General features: G+C 54.7%; 1 protein-coding gene across 5 annotated transcripts in view; it reads left to right on the forward strand.

The window, feature by feature from the left end:
• The first annotated feature begins 2,976 nt into the window (after nt 1–2,976).
• MORC2 (MORC family CW-type zinc finger 2) overlaps nt 2,977–21,770 on the forward strand; it is a 32,868-nt gene continuing 14,074 nt past the window's right edge. Inside the window, exons 1-12 of one of the 5 annotated variants that reach the window (XM_054172835.1) lie at nt 2,977–3,108; nt 11,764–11,817; nt 12,194–12,228; nt 12,578–12,646; nt 15,799–15,889; nt 16,887–16,995; nt 17,584–17,743; nt 17,829–17,940; nt 19,141–19,266; nt 20,178–20,257; nt 20,747–20,829; nt 21,545–21,630. In XM_054172835.1, coding sequence (XP_054028810.1) covers nt 3,041–3,108; nt 11,764–11,817; nt 12,194–12,228; nt 12,578–12,646; nt 15,799–15,889; nt 16,887–16,995; nt 17,584–17,743; nt 17,829–17,940; nt 19,141–19,266; nt 20,178–20,257; nt 20,747–20,829; nt 21,545–21,630 — 1,073 coding nt within the window. In that variant the 5' untranslated portion in view covers nt 2,977–3,040. Of the gene's footprint in view, nt 3,109–11,651; nt 11,818–12,193; nt 12,229–12,577; nt 12,647–15,798; nt 15,894–16,855; nt 16,996–17,583; nt 17,744–17,828; nt 17,941–19,140; nt 19,267–20,177; nt 20,258–20,746; nt 20,830–21,544; nt 21,631–21,770 lie in introns of those variants that run through there. The other 4 variants (XM_054172831.1, XM_054172832.1, XM_054172834.1 and 1 more) reach the window with 4 other exon arrangements.

The following is a 21,770-nucleotide window of genomic DNA, read 5'->3' on the forward strand; positions in this document are numbered from 1 at the left end:
CTGAGAATCCTGGAGCTGAGAGCCTGGAGAAGAGCAAGGGAATCTGAGCAATGCTCAGCAACAGCTAAAGGAGCTGTGGGGGGCAAGAGGCTGAGGCCAGATTCTGCTCAGGGGTGCCCAGGGACAGGAAAAGGGGCAATGGGCACAAACTGGAACCCAGGAGGTTCCATCTGAACAGGAGGTGAAATTTGGTGTGAGGCTGCTGGAGGCCTGAAGCAGGCTGCCCAGAGAGGTTGTGGAGTCTCCTGCTCTGCAGAGCTTCCAACCCACCCTGGGCATTGTGCTTCTGGACAAGTTGCTGTGGGTGCCCTGCTGGAGCAGGTTGCACAGTATGGCATCCAGGCAGGTTTTTGAATGACTCCACAGATGAAGAACATTAGAGGAGCAGCCATCTATTGCCAAGAGATGGGAAGAACGTGTGGAGCCTTATTGCCATCCTAGCACTTCCCCAGCACATTCTGTACCAATGTGTTCATGCTGTTGTTCATTCTCTTGCTGTTCATCTCTTAATTTGTATCATTGCTCAATCTGCTTCCAAGAGGCTCTTGCACATGAGATTTCTATGAGCTTCTTACTGCAAGATCAGGCCTTTGGGTGTTTGCAAGCTTGCCAAACTAAACTGCCTTCAGCTGCACGTGTTAGGCACATCCATCACGTGCTCCAGCCCTTGCATCACCTTTGTGGCATCCTCTGGACCCTCTCCATCAGCTCCAGGTCCTTCTTGTGCTGGGAGCCCCAGAACTGGAGGCAGTGCTGCAGGTGGGGTCTGAGCAGAGCAAAGCAGTGGGGCAGAATCCCCTCCCTGTGCTGCTGTTCTCCCTGCTCTGGATGCAGCTCAGCACACAGCTACCTGCTGGGCTGCCAGTGACCATTGCTGGCTCCTGGGGACTTTGTCACCAACTGACACCCCCAAGGCCTTCTCCTTCAGGCTGCTCTCTAGCCTCTCCTCACCCAGCCTGGTCTTCTGCTTGGGATTGCTCCAAACCAGCTGCAGGACCTTGCCCTTGGCCTTGTTGAATTCCATGAGGTTGGGCATACACTCTGCAGCCTGTCCAAGTCCCTCTGGATGGATCTCTTTCCTCCAGAGTGTCAACCAGACCATGCAGCTTGGTGTCATCAGGATTTAAGTTTCCCAACATGGGGGGGGAAACTACTTCCATAAAGAGAGGTCTTACTTCATGACTCTCTTGCATTCGGTCAGCCAATCCCTCTGCTCCTTGACATGACTGACAGAGGGTGGGACAGACGTGGCTGTGAGCACAAGGAACAAGTCTACCCCAGGCCACAATAAGGCAGAACTCCTGACTAGTAAAAGCCAGGGACTTCATAGCTTGCATTCCTCTGTATTGAGTCGACTCTGAAAGTCACCTCCTGCCCAAGAAACTCTGAGACATTTCTCTGCACGAGACAGGCACCTCCATGTAATGAATCCCTGTGCTGGTCTCAGGGACTAGGTTATTTCATAGGAGCCTAGAATGGCTCAGGTTGGAAGGGACCCCCCCCTTAGGTTGCTTCAACCCCCATGCCATGGGCAGGGACACCTCTCAACTACACTCAGCTGCTCAAGGCCTCATTCAACCTGGTCTTGAAAACCCCCAGGGAGGAGACAGCCACAGCCTCTCTGGGAAACCCATTCCAGAGTCTCACCACTTTCACACTGAACTTCTTCCTCAGCTCCAGTCTGACCCTGCTCTGCCTCAGCTTCAAACCATTCCCCCTTGGCCTGTCTCAGACACCCATAGGAAAAATCCCTCTGGAGTCTTTCTGCAGCTTTCCTTCAGCTATTGGAAGGCAGCTCTGAGGTTCTCGGAGTTCCTTCAGAAGGTGGATCCTGAATGTCTTATCCAAGGTACCGGAGGTGCACCCATCCCGTTTTGAAGTCTGCATCAGGAGAATTCGAGATCGTTTCCACCGGGCAACTCAAGCCTCCAACAGTCTCTCCGGCTTCACGACCGCCAGGCTCAGGCTGTGGCTCGGAGGGGCCGAGGTGTGTGCAGGCCACGAGAGCAGCTCCGCTGCGCTCAGTGCCTGCAGACCGCAACGGGAAGCAAAGAACCAGACCGCGGCGCGAACAGACATGGCTTCACATTCCCGCTCTGTGCCAACAGCTGGGTCGCAGGCGCTGCTTCAGCCTCTTCTCAGGCTCCCCGGAGTCTCCAGCTGCTGAGGTCCGCACACGCTCCCGCGGGCCGGGGACCGACAGTCTCCGGACGGCTTGCCGCGGTGAGATGGCTCCGTGCAGCTGCGTCCCCGCCGCAGCTGCTGCATCCAGCCCCCAAAGCCGCAGCCGCCACACCGGCGACTCCGCAGGACAAGGAAGCTTCCCCCACTCTACCCAGCTCCGCCCCACGTTTACCGTCCGGTGGATTCGCCGAGCCCCGCCCGCCGCATCCGCCTCTCGCAGCAGGAGAGGCACCGGGCCAGGCCCCGCCGTTCCGGAGGGAGTTCCTCAGGACACGCACACCGGACGCAGCTCCCAGCAGCTGGCGACCTCTGCGGCTCGGCCGGTTACGGCGCGGCTTGGCTTGGAGGGCCTCGGCTCGGAGAGACTCGCCGCGGGGCGGAGCCCGGGTCAGGGGGCGGAGCCCGGGTCAGGGGGCGGGGCCCACGGCCCCGGAGCTCCGCGCGCGCCTCACGCATCCGCTCGCGCCTGTCTCCCACCGCCCGAGCGCGCCCGTCACGCGGCCGCGGAGATGCCGCAGCGGCCCGCGCCATGGCCCTCTCGTCACGTGCAGCGGCCCGGCCAATGGGCGACGAGCGACTCGGCCCCGCCCCGCCGGGCGAGGGGTGGCGGCGGCGGCGGCTAGCGGCAGAGCGAGATCACGGCCGCGACTGCGGTGGAGGCGCCGGCGCCGAGCCATCCCCGCGGCGGCCGGGGGCGTTCGTGGCTTGGCAGGACCTTTCTCAACCCCCCGCGTACGCCGCTAGCCTCCCGGTGGGAGCAGTGGCCGGCAGCGGTGGAGTGGCAGGCGGGGAGGCCTCGAGGTGTACGGGACCGCCGCCGCCGCACGCGGAGCACAGCCTGGGCCCGGCCGCCGCCATGGCCTTGGCCAATTACAGCAGCTTGAACCGGGCCCAACTCACCTTCGAGTACCTGCACACGAACTCGTGAGTACCGGGCCGGGGCGGTGCGGCAGCCTGCTCCCCTCCCCCTCCCCCTTTTCCCCCCGCCGCTGGGGCCGGTGAGTGAGTGCGGATGTGTCGGCCCCGCGGGACAGAGCCGCCCCCCGCCGGCCTCCGCGTGCGCCGCGCGCCTCGTGTGCCAGGCACGGGCGGGGCTGTCACGGCGCAGCCGCTGGCCTCGGAGGAACCGGGGCACTTAGGGAAGGAGGCAGGCGGAGTCTCTCGAGCAGCCTTGTACTCAGGGCTGCATCCCTCGGGAGCCGCCAAAGTGCCGGCTGCAGCTGCTAATGCTCGGCGGCATCTCGTTCCTCTTGTGCCCTTTGTGCAGGTCAGGTAGGATTAGGGCCTTATTCTGATCGGCTTCTGGAGGCTGCTCTGGCCTTTGCATGTCGCTGATGTGTCCTGGGTTCATCGGAGACAGAGTTAATTTTCACAAGAAGCTGGCAGGGGACACAGCCAGGATGGCTGACCCTGAGCAGGGACGGGTTCTGGGATGCTGAGCAGTTCCATTGTGCATCACTTGCTTTGTATTTTCTCTTATAGGGAGCACCTCTTATGAGGAAGGACCTGGGGCTGTTTAGTCTGGAGAGGAGACAGCTGAGAGGGGATCTATCAATGTCTATCAATATCTGAGGGGTGGGGGTCAGGATGAAGGTGTCAGGCTCTGGTGGTGCCCAGCAATAGGACAAAGAACAAGGGTACAAACTGGAAGTCAGGAAGCTCCACCTTAAGATCAGGAGAGCAACAACAAATAAAAGAAAAAGAAAATAACTCCTGCAAGCCTTACATAGGGCTCACCATAGTGGAGCTTCTTGTCTTTTGGACATCTCCCTTGGGGCTGTTTAGTCTGGTGAGGAGAAGGCTGAGAGGGAACCTGATTGATATCTATCAATATCTAAGGGGTGGGGATCAGGATGAAGGTGCCAGGCTCTGGTTGGTGGTGCCCAGGGACAGGATAAGGAACAACAGGGATGAGCTGGGACCCAACATGAGGAGAAAGTTGTTTGGTGTGAGGGTGCTGGAGGCCTGCAGCAGGCTGCCCAGAGAGGTTGTGGAGTCTCCTGCTCTGGAGTCTTTCCAGCCCCCCTGGATGTGTTCCTGTGTGCCCTGCCCTGGGTGCCCCTGCTCTGGCAGGGAGGTTGGACTGGGTGATCCCTGGAGTGCTCTTCCAACCGCTACCATCTTGTGCTTCTGTTGTTCTTGTTTCTCCTTTCACTTTGCTGTCCTATTAAACTGTCCTTATCTCAGCCCATGAGTTTTCTTACTTTTTTCTTCTGGTTCTCCCCACCCCACCTGGTGGTTGGAGGAGTGAGCAGGAGGCCACATGCTGCTGTGTTACCAACTGGACATAAACATGACCTTCACAAAACCCCTCAAATCGGGGACTGGACCGGATGATCTCCACAGGTCCCTTTGAACCCCAAGCATCTGGAAATAAAACCTCCTGACCAACTCTCCATTTCCAATGGGATGCTTCATAGCGCCTGCATGGAAATGGGAAGGAAGCACCACCAGGAAACGCTTCTTGGCAGGGTCAAGCACACATCTGAGACCTGTCTATTGCATTTAAGCCATGAGTAGTGCCACACAAAGAGTTTAAAGCAGGAGTTTGTGGTTGAAACATCCTGGAAGAGCCACTGTGAGGCATCCTTGGCATCCCTTCATTTTGATCTGTCTGTGGAAGAGTTGTGGAAGAGTTGACTCCTTCTGTGAGCACAAAGAGAAAAAGAGATCAAACAGAAGCTCCTCCTTCAGATTTCTTCTTGTGTGTGAAGACAAGCTGAAGGACTTGCAGTGGTCTGCAGAATTCTACAGGCTTCTGATGCGCAGAAAAATGGAAGAGCTGGTTTCAAAGTAGGCCTGAGTGGTTGTTGGTACACAAGATATGACTTCAAGAGCAGCTAAGAGCAGTCTCATAGACCAAGAGCATTGTGATCCCTTTCAGGATCAGGAAGCTAAGGCACCAGCCTGGTGTTAGCCTAGGGTCTGTGCCCTGTGGCTTCACTCTGGCTTGGTTGGTAGCAGGTGCCTGGGAGTAATCTATCTTGTGCCTGAAGATGATGGACAGCTCTGAAGCTGACTTGTGAAATTCTCATGTCCAGCTGCAGAAAACAAATCCTTTATGGACTAGAGGACCATATGGCAGAGCTCTGTCAGTGTTTCCCTACAGGACACCACAGGTCTGGCTGTTCTCACAAGAAGATACTGCCTGTGTTGCAGAAGAGGCTGGTGTGTCACTGCCTTGAAGTGTAAAAGGTCCTTCATGTTGCCTGCACTGCTGCTCTACTTCTGCTGTGCTCCACAGCTGCAATGAGCAACTGCATTAGGGAAGGGTTGGCAGGAGCTGGAAGCTGATACCGTTGAATACCATGAAGATGATCAGAGGGCTGGAGCACCTCTGAAGAAGACTGGCTGGGAAGAACTGGGGCTGTTCAGCCTGGAGAAGAGAAGGCTCCAGGGAGACCTTAGAGCTGCACTGCAATATCTTCAGGGGACCTACAGGAAGGCTGTTCAGAAGGGGCTGAGGGGATAGGACCAGGACAATGGTTTGGAGCTGGAGCAGGGCAGAGTTAGGTTGGCCATCAGGAGAAAGTTCTGTGCACAGTGAGGGTGGGGAGACACTGGGGCAGGCTGCCTGGGGAGGTGGTTGAGGCCCCATCCCTGGAGACATCCAAGCTCAGCCTTGCTGTGTCCCTGTGCAGCCTGCTCTAGCTGGAGGTGTCCCTGCTGCCTTGCAGGGGTTTGGACAAAATGCCCTTGGAGGCTCCCTTTCAGCCCAGTGCAATGTGTGAATAAGCCCAAGCCAGGGCTTTTTTGCCCATCAGGAGTGAAGAAAGAGCCTTTTGAGATTCTGGAGAGCAGTGCCTAATCCAGCTGCTTCCTTAAGAATGGGAATGGAGACAACAGAAGGCTGAGGGAGCTGGGAGTGTTCAGGCTGGAGAAGAGGAGGCTGAGGAGGCTCATTGCTCTCTGCAGCTCCCTGAAGGGAGGTTACAGTGAGGAGGGGACAGCCTCTGCTCCTTGGTAGCAAAGGACAGGACCAGAGGAAATGGCTGCAAGCAGCACCAAGGGAGGCTCAGGCTGGATCTCAGGAAATATTTCTTCACTAGACGGGATCTCAAAACTTGGAACAGGCTGCCCAGGGCAGTACTAGAGTCACCATCCCTGGAGGGATTCAAGGATCTTGAGCTGAAGGACCTGGTTTAGTGGTGACCCTGCAGTGCTGGGTCAGAGCATTGGACTGGATGAGCCAACCAAAGATACGCTGTGTGATTCTTTAATATTTACAAGCCAACATCACAGACCAAATCCATGATAACTGCTCTCCTCCCCTCACAAAACAAAAAAACCCAAAACCAACAAACAAAAAACCCCAACAACAACAAAGAAGATAACTCCTGCAAGCCTTACATAGGTCTCACCATAGTGGAGCTTCTTGTCTTTTGGACATCTCCCCTGGGGCTGTTTAGTCTGGAGAGGAGAAGGCTGAGAGGGAACCTGATCAATGTCTATCAATAGCTGAGGGGTGGGGATCAGGATGAAGGTGTCAGGCTCTGGTTGGTGGTGCCCAGGGACAGGATAAGGAACAACAGGGATGAGCTGGGACCCAACATGAGGAGAAAGTTGTTTGGTATGAGTGTGCTGGAGGCCTGTAGCAGGCTGCCCAGAGGGGTTGTGGAGTCTCCTGCTCTGGAGCCTTTCCAGCCCCCCCCAGATGTGTTCCTGGGTGCCCCTGCTCTGGCAGGGAGGTTGGACTGTCTGGAGGTCCCTTCCAACCCCTACCATGCTGTGTTTTTTCTCTTGCTGAGGCACCTCAGTGCTCTGGATGTTCTCATAGTCATGGAGATAGAAAGTTTTGAAGCTACAGGTCAAGGTCAGCCTCCTAGCTGATGAATTCTTCTTCTTCCCTCATTTTTAAAGGCTCTCTTAGCAAAAGCTGTGATCTGGCTGAGGCAGAGTGCTCAGCCTGAAGTGATTCCTAGCAGCCAGGGGATCTTCTCCCTGAGCTGGAGGACCTGCAGCAGATCTTTTCTGTAGTTCCTTAAAATGCCCACATCTGCTGGCCAATTCTGCAGCCCCCAGCTGAGTCACTTCAGTTGCCCTATCTCCAGAATAAAAATACCCCAGCTCTGCTCCTGCAAGCTCTCCAGATGATCTTCTTGCTGAATAGTTGAGGGACAGACTTCTGAGCAGGGCCTCTTGTGCCAGAACAAGGAGTGATGGTTTGGACTCAAACAGGGAGGCTCAGCCTGTAGAGAAGGGAGAAATCTTTGACACTGAGGGTGGGGAGAGCCTGCTTCAGGTTGCCCAGAGAGGTGGGAGATAGATGCCTGTGGTGGGTTGAAGTTTCCTCCCAGCATTAACTTTCCCAGACCAACTCATTTAGAAGCAAATGAAGGTTTATGTACAAGCAAAGCTACACTCTACAATGGAATGCAATCAACATGCACAAAATGTTCAGGAGTTGCAATATTATGCAGATATTTATAATTGGCAAACAACATGAAAAGCCCCCTGGTCAGAGAGCATTCCACTACCCCCCTCCCTGTCCCATAAGAGAGAGAGAAGCAGAGAAAAAGCATTGGGTTAGACTTAACTGAACAGCTCAGCCAAGGCCAGCCAACAAGCAGGTTAACCTCTCCTGGGCAAAGCAAAACAGCAGAGATCAGGAGAGAAGAGAAAGAATTGTTTGGATTCTAGATATTCATCCAGTGAATTTGTTTTGGAATAAGATTTTGCTCTCCTTTCTATGCCCAGTAGTGATTTATTTATATTTGTCTGCTTTTCTGCTCAAAATCTGTAACTAAATTTTAAAAGCATAGCCTGAAACCACCACAGTGCCCTGTGCCTGGAACTATTCCAGGTGAGGTTGGTTGTGGCTCTGAGCAACCTCCTCTAGGTGCAGATGTTCCTGCTGAGTGCAGCAGAGGTGGGCTAGGTGACCTTGAAGGTTCCTTGTGATCTAAACCATTCTGTGCTCCCCTGTGACAGTTCTTTTAGACCTTAGAATGAGGATCCCTGTGGTGTAAGCAAGTGCCTTGGCCTTGGCCTTGTTTTGGTGACTTCCAGAGCTACCTGCTGGCCTTCACTGAGGTTTTCCTTAAATGCTGCAACTTTTAAGATGCTTCCGAAGGTATTTATTGAGAAGATCACACAAACCACCCCTGAGCCACAACCATCTTGGTTTTGCATATTTGGAATACCTAAATACTAGAAAACTGGAGAGGGACTTCTGACAAGGGCTGGGAGTGACAGGACAAGGGGCAGTGGATTGAAGCTGGAGGAGAGCAGACTGAGACTGGAGGTGAGGAAGAAATTCCATAGTGTGAGGGTGGGGAGACACTAGAACAGGTTGCCCAGGGAGACTGTGGGTGTCCCCTCCCTGGAGGTGTTCAAAGCCAGGCTGGATGAGACCTTGAGCAACCTGGGCTGGGGGGAGGTGTCCCTGCCTATAGGCAGGAATTGGATGATCTTCAAGGTCCCTTCCAACCCAAACCATTCTGTGAATCTGTGAAATTGAAGGAAAAGCTGAGAAGCTGAAGTTGTCTTCTAACAGGAGGTAGGGTTTAGCTTGCAGGGTTGTGGGGTTTTCCTGGACCTAGAATTGTCCTGATGAATTGAGCTGGAGTGGAAGAAGGTCAGTCAGATACACTTAAAAAATGACAGGAGGGTGGACTTGGGGAATGCTGGGAGTGACAGACCACCACCTCCCCACCTCTCCTCTTTCTTCTTGTGCCTGAAGTTGAGTACAGCAGCACTGAGGGGATTGCTCTCATTCCTGACAGATGCCAAGCTCAAACATTTCCCTCAACATGGCCTCCTTCAGAACAAAAATAGCCTGATGTGGTTCATTGGGAATGAGGCTGCAGGATCAGCAGTGAGACAGGCTTCAGACAGGGAGGATTCTCTAAGAGGTGCTCACAGCATCAGCTTTGCTTCTGTGCTATGTCCTGGTCTGCAGCCAGAGGACTGTGGGCAGGGGAGGGGATTCTGTCCCTTGGCTCTGCCCTGCTGAGACCTCACCTCAAATCCTTCCTGCAGCTCTGGTGTCCCCAGCATGAGAAGGACACAGAGCTCCTGGGGTAAGGCCAGAGGAGGCCACAAAGATGATCCTAGGGCTGGAGCAGCTCTGCTGTGAGCACAGGCTGAGGGAGCTGGGGGTGTTCAGCCTGGAGAAGAGAAGGCTCCAGGAGGACCTCAGGGCTGCCTGGCAGGACCTGAAGGGATCCTGCAGGAAGGCTGCAGAGAGACTTTTGCTGAGGGGGTCTGGGGACAGGACAAGGGGGAAGGGTTTGAAGCTGAGGTAGAGCAGGGTTAGACTGGAGCTGAGGAAGAAGTTCTTCAGTGTGAGGGTGGTGAGACTCTGGAACAGGCTGCCCAGAGAGGTTGTGGAACACCTGGAGGTAGACCTCATTGCCCTCTACAACTACCTGAAGGGTGGTTGTAGCCAGGAAGGGGCTGGTCTCTTCTCCCAGGCAACCAGCACCAGAACAAGGGGACACAGTCTCAAGCTGCACCAGGGGAAGTTTAGGCTCGAGGTGAGGAGAAAGTCCTTCACTGAGAAAGTCATGTCATTGGAATGTGCTGCTCAGGGAGGTGGTGGAGTCACCATCCCTGGAGGTGTTCAAGAGAGGATTGGATGTGGCACTTGGTGCCATGGTGTAGTCATGAGGTCTGTGGTGACAGGTTGGACTCGATGATCCTTGAGGTCTCTTCCAACCTTGGTGGTACTGTGATACTGTGAAGGCCATGCTGGATAAGGCCAGGTCTAGCTGGGAGATGCCCATGGCAGGGAGGGTGGAGTTGATGGCCTCTGATGTCCCTTTCAGGCTAAGCTGTTCTAGGATTCTGTGAAGCAGCTGGAGTGGATTTCCCTTGATTGCAGCAAGGTTTCACTGCCAGTGTGAGCACAGGAGGTTCTGCTTCTGGTAGATGTTCACTCACAATGAGTGTGGCTCTCCTGGTCACCTGGCAAGCTGCTGTGTTTCCAGGCTGGTTACAGCTGTGTGGATGGGTTAGGTGTCACCACATTGAAGATGGATCTGAAGGGGGTTGAAACTGGATAATCTTGAAGGTCCTTTCCAACCCATTTTGATATTCTATGAGCCAATGGCTTTCAAAGAAGCTCTGCTTCTCAGGGGTGGCAGTTGAGAGGCTGGAAATCAAAGATGGCTTTGGAGCTTGTGCCAGAGTGATACCTGCCTGGATTTTGGTGTTGAGTTTGGAAGCTGATGTGGCACAGTTTTGGTAGAAGACTTGTTCCAGCCTTGCTGTGTCCCTGCGCAGCCTGCTCTGTTTGGAGGTGTCCCTGCTGCCTGCAGGGAGGTTGGGCAAGATGCCCTTTGGAGGTCCCTTGCAACCCAATGCCAGCTGTGAAACTGTCTCTGGATTAGGAGCAGTTGCAGCTGCTGGACATCCCTCAGGCTCTGGAAGCTTTTTTGCTGTCAGAAAAAAAACTGCACAAGTGAATATGTGCCTGGGGAAGATGCACCTTGTGCACAATGCTGACCACCCAGGTTCAGAGGGTTTGATTGCCATGAAGAGAGCTGGCAGTGTGGTGAAGGATCATGGTATGAGCTGGTGACTGATCACAGGCTGGCTGATGAGCTTGAGACTTTCCTCTGCTGTGTCAGTTTCCCATGTGATAGTTTTAAGACCAGCTGTTTATTGATTTAGACTCTTCACAGGGCAGCTGATCTGCTGTGGATCTGCCCCTGCTGGACAGCAAAGTCTAATCTGCAGTCAGTGCCAGACCTCAATATTGGAGACACAGAGTTGGCCCAAGCCAACCTAAACAAGGCCAAAGGCAAGGTCTTGCAGCTGGGTCAGGGCAATCCCAGGCTCAAATCCAGGCTGGGTGAGGAGCAGCTTGAGAGCAGCCTGGAGGAGAAGGCCTTGAGGGTGTCAGTTGGTGACAAACTCCCCAGGAGCCAGCAATGGTCACTGGCAGCCCAGCAGGTAGCTGTGTGCTGAGCTGCAGCCAGAGCAGGGAGTGCAGCGGCACAGGGAGGGGATTCTGCCCCTCTGCTCTGCTCTGCTCAGACCTCATCTGCAGCGCTGCCTCCAGTTCTGGGACCCCCCAGACATAGACCTGATGGAGAGGGCCCAGAGGAGGCCATGAAGATGATCAGAGGGCTGGAGAACCTCTGCTATGGGGACAGGCTGGGAGAGCTGGGGCTGTTCAGCCTGGAGAAGAGAAGGCTTCATGGAGACCTTAGAGCAGCCTTGCAGTAGCTGAAGGGGCTCTAGGAAAGCTGGGGAAGGACTTTTGACAAGGGCTGGGAGTGCCAGGATGAGGAACAATGGTTTGAAGCTTGAGTAGCGGAGTTTGAGACTGGAGCTGAGGAAGAAACTCTTCAGAGTGAGGGTGAGGAGACACTGGCACAGGTTGCCCAGGGAGGCTGTGGATGTCTCCTCCCTGGAGGTGTTCAGGGCCAGGCTGGATGAGGCCTTGAGCAAGCTGGGCTGGTGGGAGGTGTCCCTGCCCATGGCAGGGGTTTGACACTAGATTTTCTTGAAGGTCCCTTCCAACCCAGCCCATTTGGATCCATGTATTGGATGTGTTTCAAAGGCAGTTTGGATTCCTGGTGTTGTCTGTGTGTCCATGGTCAGTGTCACTGCTACTGTGTTCCCTTGCAGGACCACCCATGAGTTCCTTTTTGGTGCCCTTGCTGAGCTTGTCGATAATGCCAGGTACGTACCCGAGGCTGCCTGCAGGCCAGGGCCAATTAGTTTAGCTTTAATTAGCTTTGTCTGATTTTGAACAACCTTCACTTCTAGCAGACGATGAAAAACAGCCAACTAGAACACCTGACTGTAGTTTAGTCTGAATATTGCCCTTGGTCCTCTTTTACCTCCACATCTACCCCTGGGTGGGGGGAGTGCTGTTCCTGACAAGGGAAGTTGGAGTGAATCCCAGAAAAGGGAAATGTGGTAGAAGGCAGGAGATAGATTTAAGGTCTTGGTCTGTTCAGCCACTTCATGCTGGGAGTTGTTCCATCTGCATGGACTCTTAGCTTCATTCCTGCTCCACCCCTGGGTGCTGATTCTGGGTTTTGTTGCTTTGCAGAGATGCAGATGCCACGAGGATTGACATTTACACTGGTAAGTCCCTGCTGCTGTCTTCATGTCAGCAGGTAAGGCAGGAATCCTTAACAGGGAGGGTGGGGAGACACTGGGACAGGCTGCATAGGGAGGTGGTTGAGGCTCCATCCCTGGAGACATCCAAGCTCAGCCTTGCTGTGTCCCTGCGGCCTGCAGGGGCTTGGACAATATGCCCTTGGAGGCTCCCTTCCAAGCCAATGAAATCTGTGAAAACCTGCTGCTCACTCTCCCACCTTAGCTGTGCTGGGGCTGTGGAAGTCCTGTTTGTGTTACTTGTGGTTGCTGGTTGGATTTGGTGGCATCTTGGGCTTGGCCTTGTGGGGGCAGTGAGGTTGCTGTTCTCTTGCAGAGCGCCAGGAAGAGCTGCGAGGTGGATTCATGCTGTGCTTTCTGGATGATGGGTCAGGAATGGATTCCAGTAAGTGGCAGGAAGTGACACTGCAGTATCAAACTGAGGTTTTATCTTAATGGCTTGAGCTGGATGAGGCCTTCAGCAGCCAAGTTGAGTTGAGAGGTGTCCCTGCCCATGGAGGCTGCAGTAGATGCTCTCTGAGGTCCCTTCCAACCTGAACCATTCTGTGTTTCTTGTTATGAAAGTTTTTATTTGTGCCCTTGATGCCTTTCCTTGGGCTCTGAAGACACATCTGCCCTCCTGAGTGGTGAGTTCCTGCAGATTGTTGTTTCTCCCCTCTCTCCCTGGCACGGATCCTCGTTCCCCCTCCCTTTTTGCTGGTTTTCAGAATCCAGCCACTGTGAGACGCGACACAACAACAACACTGCAACTAAAATAGCCTGGAGTGAGACTCCCTCTAGAGCTGCAACTAAACACATGGAAAACAAATCATCTCTGTGTGCCTGGATTCTGGTGTGGAGGCGAAGAATCTCCCAATGCCAGCAAAGCTTGGAGCAGAGGCTTCCTTCCTGCCCAGGCAGTCCCAGCTGCTGGGCATCATCCTTTGTTTCTCTGCTCAGAGTGAACAACCTCTGCAGGGTGGTTTTGGACAGCCAGCACTGAGAGCTAAAGCAGCTGCTCACCTTTCGTGGGGGAGGCAGTGCTGCAGGGAGTTGCTTTTCAACCTTTTGTAGGCTTCTGAAAGGTTTCTTCAAAACAGTTTTTGATTCAACTTTTTGTACAGCAAGAGAGTCCTAGTAGGGACCCTTGTTCAGACCAGGCTGAAAGTGAACACAGCCATGGTGGGAGGAGGAAGGAGGTAGCAGGGGAGGAGGAGCTTTCATGATAACTTCATCATCATGACTATCCTTACCCAGGTCTCAAATATAAGACAACTTGGCCCTGCTGAGACCACCCATGCAATACTGTGTCCACTTCTGGGTTCCTCAGTTCAGGAGAGACAGAGACCTGCTGGAGGGAGTCCAGCAGAGGCTGTGAGGATGAAGAAGGGAACAGGGGCTGTGAGGATGATGAAGGGCCTGGAACAGCTCTGCTGTGGAGTGTTTGGTGTGAGGGTGCTGGAGGCCTGGAGCAGGCTGCCCAGAGAGGTTGTGGAGTCTCCTGCTCTGGAGACTTTCCAACCCCGCCTTGATGTGTTCCTGTGTGCCCTGCCCTGGCTGCCCTTGTTCTGGCAGGGAGGTTGGACTGAACACTTTCTGGAGGTCTCTTCCAGCCCCTGGCATGCTGTGGTCTGCTTTGTCTACCACAATTATTGCCATGCTCATAAATCAAAACATCTCCTGGGCCACCTGTAGTGGTTTGAGCCTTAACTGGAGTGTTAAGAGCTCAGATGGTAGCAAGCTGAGAATTCCTCTCCTGCCATCCCTCCTTCCCTCCCTCCCCTTATTCCTGAAAAGGAAAGAGGAGAGAAAGAAAAGAAAAAAAAAAGGTGGGGTAGGGGAAAAGAGGAGGAGGTAAATCTACTAAAAAATAATCTGGAGTTGTTTTGGAAGTAGAAGTAAATTCTTTAACCAAATCTATCTCTACAGCAGTACCAAGGGTAGGGACTAAGGATGAATAGGAAAATACACAAAACCAAACTTGGATGGCCTTGTATCTCCCTCGAGGTATGTGGATTTCAGTCTTAGAGAAAATGTGGATGCAGTAGGGAAAGACCAGGCCTGACCACGTGGAAGAACCAGGAGGCTGGCTGTGGCTTGTTGGTCCCTTTGAACAGGTGAGGCAAAGAGAGACAACTGGCTGCAGCATCTTCCTTTTTATAGGCTTGCTGGGCAGGAAGGGCGAGTGGAATAGACTTGACCCGGGGGACCCCTCCTGGGAGAGGGAAACCCAAGTCCCCCTCTGTTCACCTGGATCAGATTTCTTTTTTCCCCCTGGGGAAGCAGGGCTGTCGCAGCTCTCCCCCAGGGTGGGTGTAACCCAGCACAGCTCTGCACAGCACAACCTCCCAAGCACTGGCAGTAGGGCAGAGGTCAGCACTGTGAAGAAGGTCCTGAAGTCAGGACAAGGATTGAGCTTCATCTCAGTGCCATGAAGAGAAGGTGATGTTTATCCTGACCAACTGCTGTTTACCCTCAACAACTCCTCTGCTGAGACAGAAGCAAATTTCCACAGCAGCTTGCTGGGCTGCTGCCAGGAAGAGGGCTGGGGGTGAAAAGGCAGCTATTATCGGTGTTTAATTAACAAAGGGCAAAGTGAAAGGCCCGGCTGGGTTTACAAGTCAGAGCCTATCTGTGTCTGTTTTAGTTCTGTTGTTCAAGGGCCTTTCAACATCATCCCTAGCATGAAACAGTTGTTCTCCTTTCCCCAGGAGAATCATTTCCCCATAGAGGTCACTGGGAGAGGTAAAAATGCAGGTCCAAGGAAGAGGAAGTGCCTCAGCAGGAAGGCCAACAACAATGAGAGCCCTCTAATGCATCCACAAGCTGTGAGAAGGGAGCACAGGACACTGCTCCCCCCTCCAGCTAGCTCTGCAGGGCCTCAGCCTGCTGCCAATCCTGGGTTGAGGCAGGGAATCCTAGAATGAGATCATCCAGTTGCAACCCCCATGAGCAGGGACACCTCCCACTGGACCAGATTGCTCAGGCCTGGCCTTGAACACCCCCAGGGAGGAGGCAGCCACAGCCTTCCTGGGCAGCCTCTTCCAGAGTCTCACCACCCTCACACTGAAGAACTTCTTCCTCAGCTCCAGTCTGACCCTGCTCTACCTCAGCTCCAAACCATTCCCCCTTGTCCTGTCTCTAGACACCCTCGGTAAAAGTCTCTCTGCAGCCTTCCTGCAGGATCCCTTCAGGCAGCATTAAGATCCCCCTGGAGCCTTCTCCTCTCCAAGCTGAACACCCCCAGCTCCCTCAGCCTGTACTCACAGCAGAGCTGCTTCAGCCCTTGGATCATCTTTGTGGCCTCCTCTGGCCTCACCCCAGCAGCTCTGTGTCCTTCTCACCAGAGCTGGAGACAGGATTGGAGGTGAGGTCTTGGCAGAGCAGACTATCTTCTAGGGCTGTTTGGTAGAACTTCAGGAAGAGAGTCTTTGCCTTGGACTTTTGGCCTGTTTCATGCTCTAGTCTTCCTGTGCTCCTTCCAGTGGGGAAAGAAACTGTCTCAAAGCTGTCTGTCTGTTAAACCCACTCTCTTGTGCTCCCTGTCTCTTGTTGCAGGTGAAGCTGCCAGTGTCATTCAGTTTGGGAAGTCAGCCAAGCGCTCCACCGAGTCCACCCAGATTGGGCAGTATGGGAATGGCTTGAAATCGTAGGTACAACAGAGCCAGGCTGGGAGGGGCAGGGCAGGAAGAGGGGGGGGGGAGGGCTTGGAGGGGTGCATCCTGGTTTAGGAAAGAGCCCCAAACAACTGCAATCTAAACAAACCCACAGTGGTTTGGTAGATATCTGTTGTGGTTCTTCACACAGGGCTGTTTAACATCTGGGCAGTGGCCCTGGCAGCACCCTCAGCAGGTTGGGTGATGGCACCAAGCTGTGTGCTGCAGGGGACTCACTTGAGGGCAGGGATGGCATCCAGAGGGGTCTTGACAGGCTTGAGAAGTGAGGCAGTGCTAACTGCAGGAGGGTCAGCAAGTCACAGGGCAAGGTCCAGCAGCTGGCTCAGGCCAGCCCAGGCACAAATCCAGGATGGGTGCAGAGAGGGCTGAGAGCAGCCCTGAAGAAAGAGGCAGCAGTGCCCTCATGCAGCCCAGCAGGCAGCTATGTGCTGGGCTGCAGCCAGAGGAGAGTGGGCTCTGTTCTTGCTGAGACCTCACCTCCAATCCTGCCTCCAGCTCTGGTGTCCCCAGCATGAGAAGGACACAGAGCTGCTGGGGTAAGGCCAGAGAGGCCACAAAGATGATCCAAGGGCTGGAGCACATTCTCAAGCTTCAAACCATTGCCCCTTATCCTGGCATTCCCAGCCCTTGTCAAAAGTCCCTCCCTGGCTCTCCTGGAGCCCCTTCAAGTACTGGAAAGCTGCTCTGAGGTCTCCCTGGAGCCTGCTCTTCTCCGGGCTGAACAGCCCCAACTCTCCCAGCCTGTCCCCATAGCAGAGGTTCTCTCTCAGATCATCTTGGTGGCTTCCTCTGGACCCTCTCCAGCTGTTCCATGTTGCCTTGAGCAACTTAGGCTAGTGGGAGGTGTCCCTGCCCATGGCAGGGTGTTGGCACTGGCTGCTCTTTAGGGTCCCTTCCCACCCAAGCTCTTATGTGAATGTGTAAGTGCTGTGGCTCAGGTGGGACAGGCAGGCTGTGGTCTGTGCCTAGGGGCTCCATGCGGATCGGGAAGGACTTCATCCTCTTCACAAAGAAGGACAACAGCATCACCTGCCTGCTGCTCTCCAGGACCTTCCACGAGGAGGAAGGCATCGATGAGGTTTGCTCTGTGCTTTGAACTGCTGTGCTGGCTGCTGGCTCAGCTCAGCTGCCCCAGCTCTGCTGGTAGCAGAGTGTTGGGTGGTGGTTGCCCTTCTGGTGGCAGCAGTGTCTGTTTTCCCTTGGGGCTGCACTTGTGAGTCTTCACCAAGTCAGCAAAGATTTTGATTTTTTTAATGTTTTTTTTATCCCTTTGGTTTCTTTCCAGTGAGGTTGAGGAGACTCTGGCACAGGTTGCCCTGGGAGGCTGTGGCCACCCCCTCCCTGGAGGTGTTCAAGGCCAGGCTGGATGAGCAAGCTGGGCTGGTGGGAGGTGTCCCTGCCCACAGCAGGGGGTTGGCACTGGATGCTCTTTTGGGTCCCTTCCAACCCAACCTATTCTGTGATTCTTTGAATGAGGCAGTTTAGGACTAGAAGTTGCAGGAGGCTGGCAAAGAAGGGTCCTCAAGCTGTGCAGAGGACTGAAAAGGACCTTTTGCAGTAACTTAGGGGGCTGCTGGAAGGGGGTAGATTGCTGGGGCAGGATGTGCAGAAGGAGCTGGCTGGAGCTGGGGAGCCTGAGTCACTCTTGGTCCCCTGGTACCTGCAGGTCATCGTTCCCTTGCCCACCTGGAAGGCGCGGAGCCGGGAACCCCTGACTGACAACATGGAGAAGTTTGCCATCGAGACAGAGCTCATCTATAAGTACTCCCCTTTCAAATCAGAGCAGGAGGTGATGGAGCAGTTCAGCAAGATCCGTGGGGACAAAGGTACATGTGGGCAGTGCTGGGCAGGAGGGGCAGGGTGTTGGGCCTGGGGCTGGGCTTCTCCTGATCAACCTTCTTCCTTGCTCAGGCACCTTGGTGATCATCTTTAACCTCAAACTGATGGACAACGGAGAGCCAGAGCTGGATGTGACTTCTGACCCCCGAGACATCCAGATGGCAGGGACACCCCCAGAGGGAACGTGAGTATGAAGGCTGTTAGCGCCCCCAGGGCTTGGGCACAGCTGCCTGCAGCTTCTCTTTCAGCAGGGCACTGGGGAACTGAGAAGATATTTGGGTTTTTTTCTTTAGCAGTTTGGAATTCCTGGATGCAAGCAGCCCACAGGTTGTGTGTTGGCTCTGAGTGCCTTGGCTCATCTTAGAGGAACAAACTCAATGCTCTCCTTTAGGCACCTAAAATAAAGCAGCCCTCAGCTGTAGGTTTCATTTTCTCCTCTCACCCAGGATGTTTTTGTCAGCACAACAGCTGCTCACAAGCCTCTGCTGCTTTCAAACTGGGCTGCACAAGGTGAAGGAGCTGCACAGGTCAGCCTCCTCCAGCCAGTAGCATGGGTGGGGCTAGATGGAGGCTTCCTGGGAAGAGAGGCAGCTCCTGGACTTCCTGCAGCAAAGGCAGAAGGATATGCTGAGAGTGAGCAGAGGGAGAGCTGAGGGTGTGCTGAGTTCAGAGTCACAGCTGGCATTGGGCCGGAAGGGAGCCTCCAAGGGTATCTTGTCCAAGCCCCTGCAGGCAGCAGGGACACCTCCAGCTAGAGCAGGCTGCACAGAGACACAGCAAGGCTGAGCTTGGATGTCTCCAGGTTGGAACCTCAACCACTTCCCCGGGCAGCCTGTCCAGTGTCTCCCCACCCTCGCTGTGCAGAACTGCTCCAGTTCCAAGCCTTCTGATGAACAGCATACCGGCCCCCCCCCAGCCTTCCTGTATGTCCCCTGCAGATATTGCAATGCAGCTCTAAGGTCTCCCTGGAGTCTTCTCTTCTGCAGGCTGAGCAGCCCCAACTCTCCCATCCTGTCCCCATACGGGAGACTCTCCAGCCCTCTGATCATCTTTGTGGCCTTCTCTGGATCCTCTCCAGCAGGTCCCTGTGCTTCCAGTGTTGGGGGTCCCATATCTGGGCACAGCCCTGCAGGGCAGGTCTCCCCAGAGCAGAGCACGTCATGGCCCTTCATGGTTGGACAGGAAGGAAGGGACAAAAACTACAAAGGAAATAGGAAGACAACTGAAGAAGATTCCAGGGTGAAGCCTGACTGAAGAGCTACTCCAGGGGTGAACTGCTGGAGTGATCTCTGGGCTGCGTGGGCCAGCCTGGGAGGATGTGTGCTGTCTGCTGGCAGGAGGTGCTGAGCAGAGTGCTGAGTGTCTGAGCCTGCCTCCCTTGCAGGAAGCCGGAGCGCCGCTCCTTCCGCGCCTACGCCGCCGTGCTCTACATCGATCCCCGGATGAGGATCTTCATCAACGGGCACAAGGTCCAAACCAAACGCCTCTCCTGCTGCCTCTACAAGCCAAGGTCAGTGTGGCAGCCATGGTCTACAGGCACCAGGGGCAGCAAAGCTTTGGGCTTTGTGCTCTGTGGGGTGTGTAACACCATGGTGAAGCCACAGAGCCACAGCAGAAGGGAGTGGGGTGTGGTGGTGACGGGATGGAAGAAACAGCTTGGGAGTGGAAAATCTGACTCTGGGAAGGCACAGCAGTGGCTGGCGCAGTCTGGCTCCCTTTCAGAGCAGTGAAGATACTGCTGCTTCTAAATCAGAGTGTTAGGGCTTGGAAGGGGCCTCCACAGAGCATTCAATCCAACACCCTGCCAGCGCAGGGGCATCCAGGACCACATACGGGGGGGGCTGGAAAGTCTCCAGAGAAGGAGACTCCACAACCTCTCTGGGCAGCCTGCTGCATGCCTCCAGCACCCTCACAGTGACAAAGTTTTCCCTTCTGTCCCTGCGGTACCTCCTCTGCTCCAGCTTGCCCCCAGTGCCCCTTGTGCTGTCCTTGCACATCCCTGAGCAGAGCCTGGCTCCAGCCCTGCATATCTTTATCACCAGCAATGAGGGCAGCACTCAGACTGCTCTGCTCCCAGTCCAAGCTCCAGCTCCCTCAGCCTGGCCTCACAGGGAGATGTTCCACTGCCTGCAGCAGCTCTGTGGCTCTGGGATGGACTCTCTCAAGCAGTTCCCTGAGGTCCCTCTTGAACTGAGGAGCCCAAAACTGGACACAATATTCAGGGCAGAGTAAAGGGGGAGGAGAACTTCTCTTGACCTACTCACCACCCCCTTTCTAATCCACCCCAGGATGCCACTGGCATTCTTGGCCACAATGGCCAAGTAGAGTTACACATGGAGACCTTATTCTCTCCTACATTGATGAAATCTTGGTTTGATCTTAGTGCTGAGTTTGCTGATTGCTAAGTTTTGGTCTCCACAGGATGTACAAATACACTTCCAACCGGTTCAAGACCCGTGCAGAGCAGGAGGTGAAGAAAGCAGAGCACGTGGCCAGGATAGGTGAGTCTGGGAAGTGTCTGTGGGGCCTGGCTTTGCTGTGGTGAAGGCTGGGAGAGGCTGCTGCCTTGCTGGGTATGAACTGAAATTGCTTCATTCTGTGTGTGGTTGCTCAGGAAATCAGTCCTGGCATTAGGCTGGAAGGGAGCCTCCAAGGGCATTTTGTCCAAGCCCCTGCAGGCAGCAGGGACAACTCCAGCTAGAGCAGGCTCTACAAGGACACAGCAAGGCTGAGCTTGGATGTCTCCAGGGATGGGGTCTCAACCACCTCCCTGGGCAGCCTGTTCTAGTGACTCCCCCCGCTTTCTTCTGATGTCCAACCTAAACCTGCCCTGCTCCAGTTCCAAACCTTTTGGTGTTACCTTTGTATCCATGTCCATGCCAGTCCAGAGTCCAGCTCAGGCTCTCTGGGAATGAGTTTCCTGGAATGGCTGCCTGGTGAGATGCTGTCTATGCTGAGCTGCTGCCCTGACCCTTTTGCCTGTATTGCAGCTGAGGAGAAGGCTCGAGAGGCAGAGAGCAAGGCCCGAGCACTTGAGCTGCGCCTGGGAGGGGACCTCACGCGGGAGTCCAGGGTGAGCCTTCTGCTTGGGCATCTCTGAGGTGCTTTGGGATGGGGCAATGACTTGCAAGCAGCATTCAGGCAGCTCTCTGGGCTCAGCACCACTGGACAGGCTTCCATGTCTGCAGATGGTTTCCAGCCCAAGTGGAAAGTGTCCTGACATTCCCCTGCCCACAGCCTGCTGGGTGGGAAGGCAACCTTGGGGCCCCAGGTGGTCTGCTTGATGTCAGCTTCTGCAGAACAGGCCAGGGAAATGTGGGGGATTGGGTAAGGAATAAATGTAGCTGCTTCTGAGCTCTTTCCCCTTCTTTGCTTTCCCAGCTGACTGAAGCATTTGACAGGGAGTACTGGCCTGGGGCTGTTTGCTTCCTTCTGTTGGGGTTGTGGCTCTTGATGGGGGCAAGGCCTGCTGCTGGGTGGTTGGAGGGCTTGCAGGGGGCACCAGGTGGGTCAGCAAGAGACACCAGCCGAAATCACTGAGCTTCCTATTGGCAGCTGATGGTGACAAGGTACCCAGATGCCCACGGATTCTATGCAAGCAGCTGGAACAACCCAGCAGCAAGTGCTGCCTTATGTGCAAAGGCTGCTGATCATCACCCTCCACCATTCCTGGATTCTTTGCAATTCAAACATTTTGAGCTTCTTGAAGTGGGGCAAAGAAGCCACAGAAGTGAGTTGATGTGGTGGATGTGCCAGCAGCCCCTGAGGTGTGTGGTGCCCCACTGCAGGTGACGCTGCGCCAAGCCCAGAACTCAGCCATAACCCTGCGCCGGGAGGCTGATGTGAAGAAGAGGATCAAGGAGGCAAAGCAGCGGTGAGTGGAGCTGGCTCAGAGCTCTGATGGAGGGGAAAAACAGGGCAGTGGCCCTGGCAGCACCCTCAGCAGGTTGGGTGATGGCACCAAGCTGTGTGCTGCAGGGGACTCACTTGAGGGCAGGGATGGCATCCAGAGGG

The sequence above is a fragment of the Dryobates pubescens genome, chromosome 25 (genome assembly GCF_014839835.1).
Source record: "Dryobates pubescens isolate bDryPub1 chromosome 25, bDryPub1.pri, whole genome shotgun sequence".
NCBI classification, from domain to species: domain Eukaryota; kingdom Metazoa; phylum Chordata; class Aves; order Piciformes; family Picidae; genus Dryobates; species Dryobates pubescens.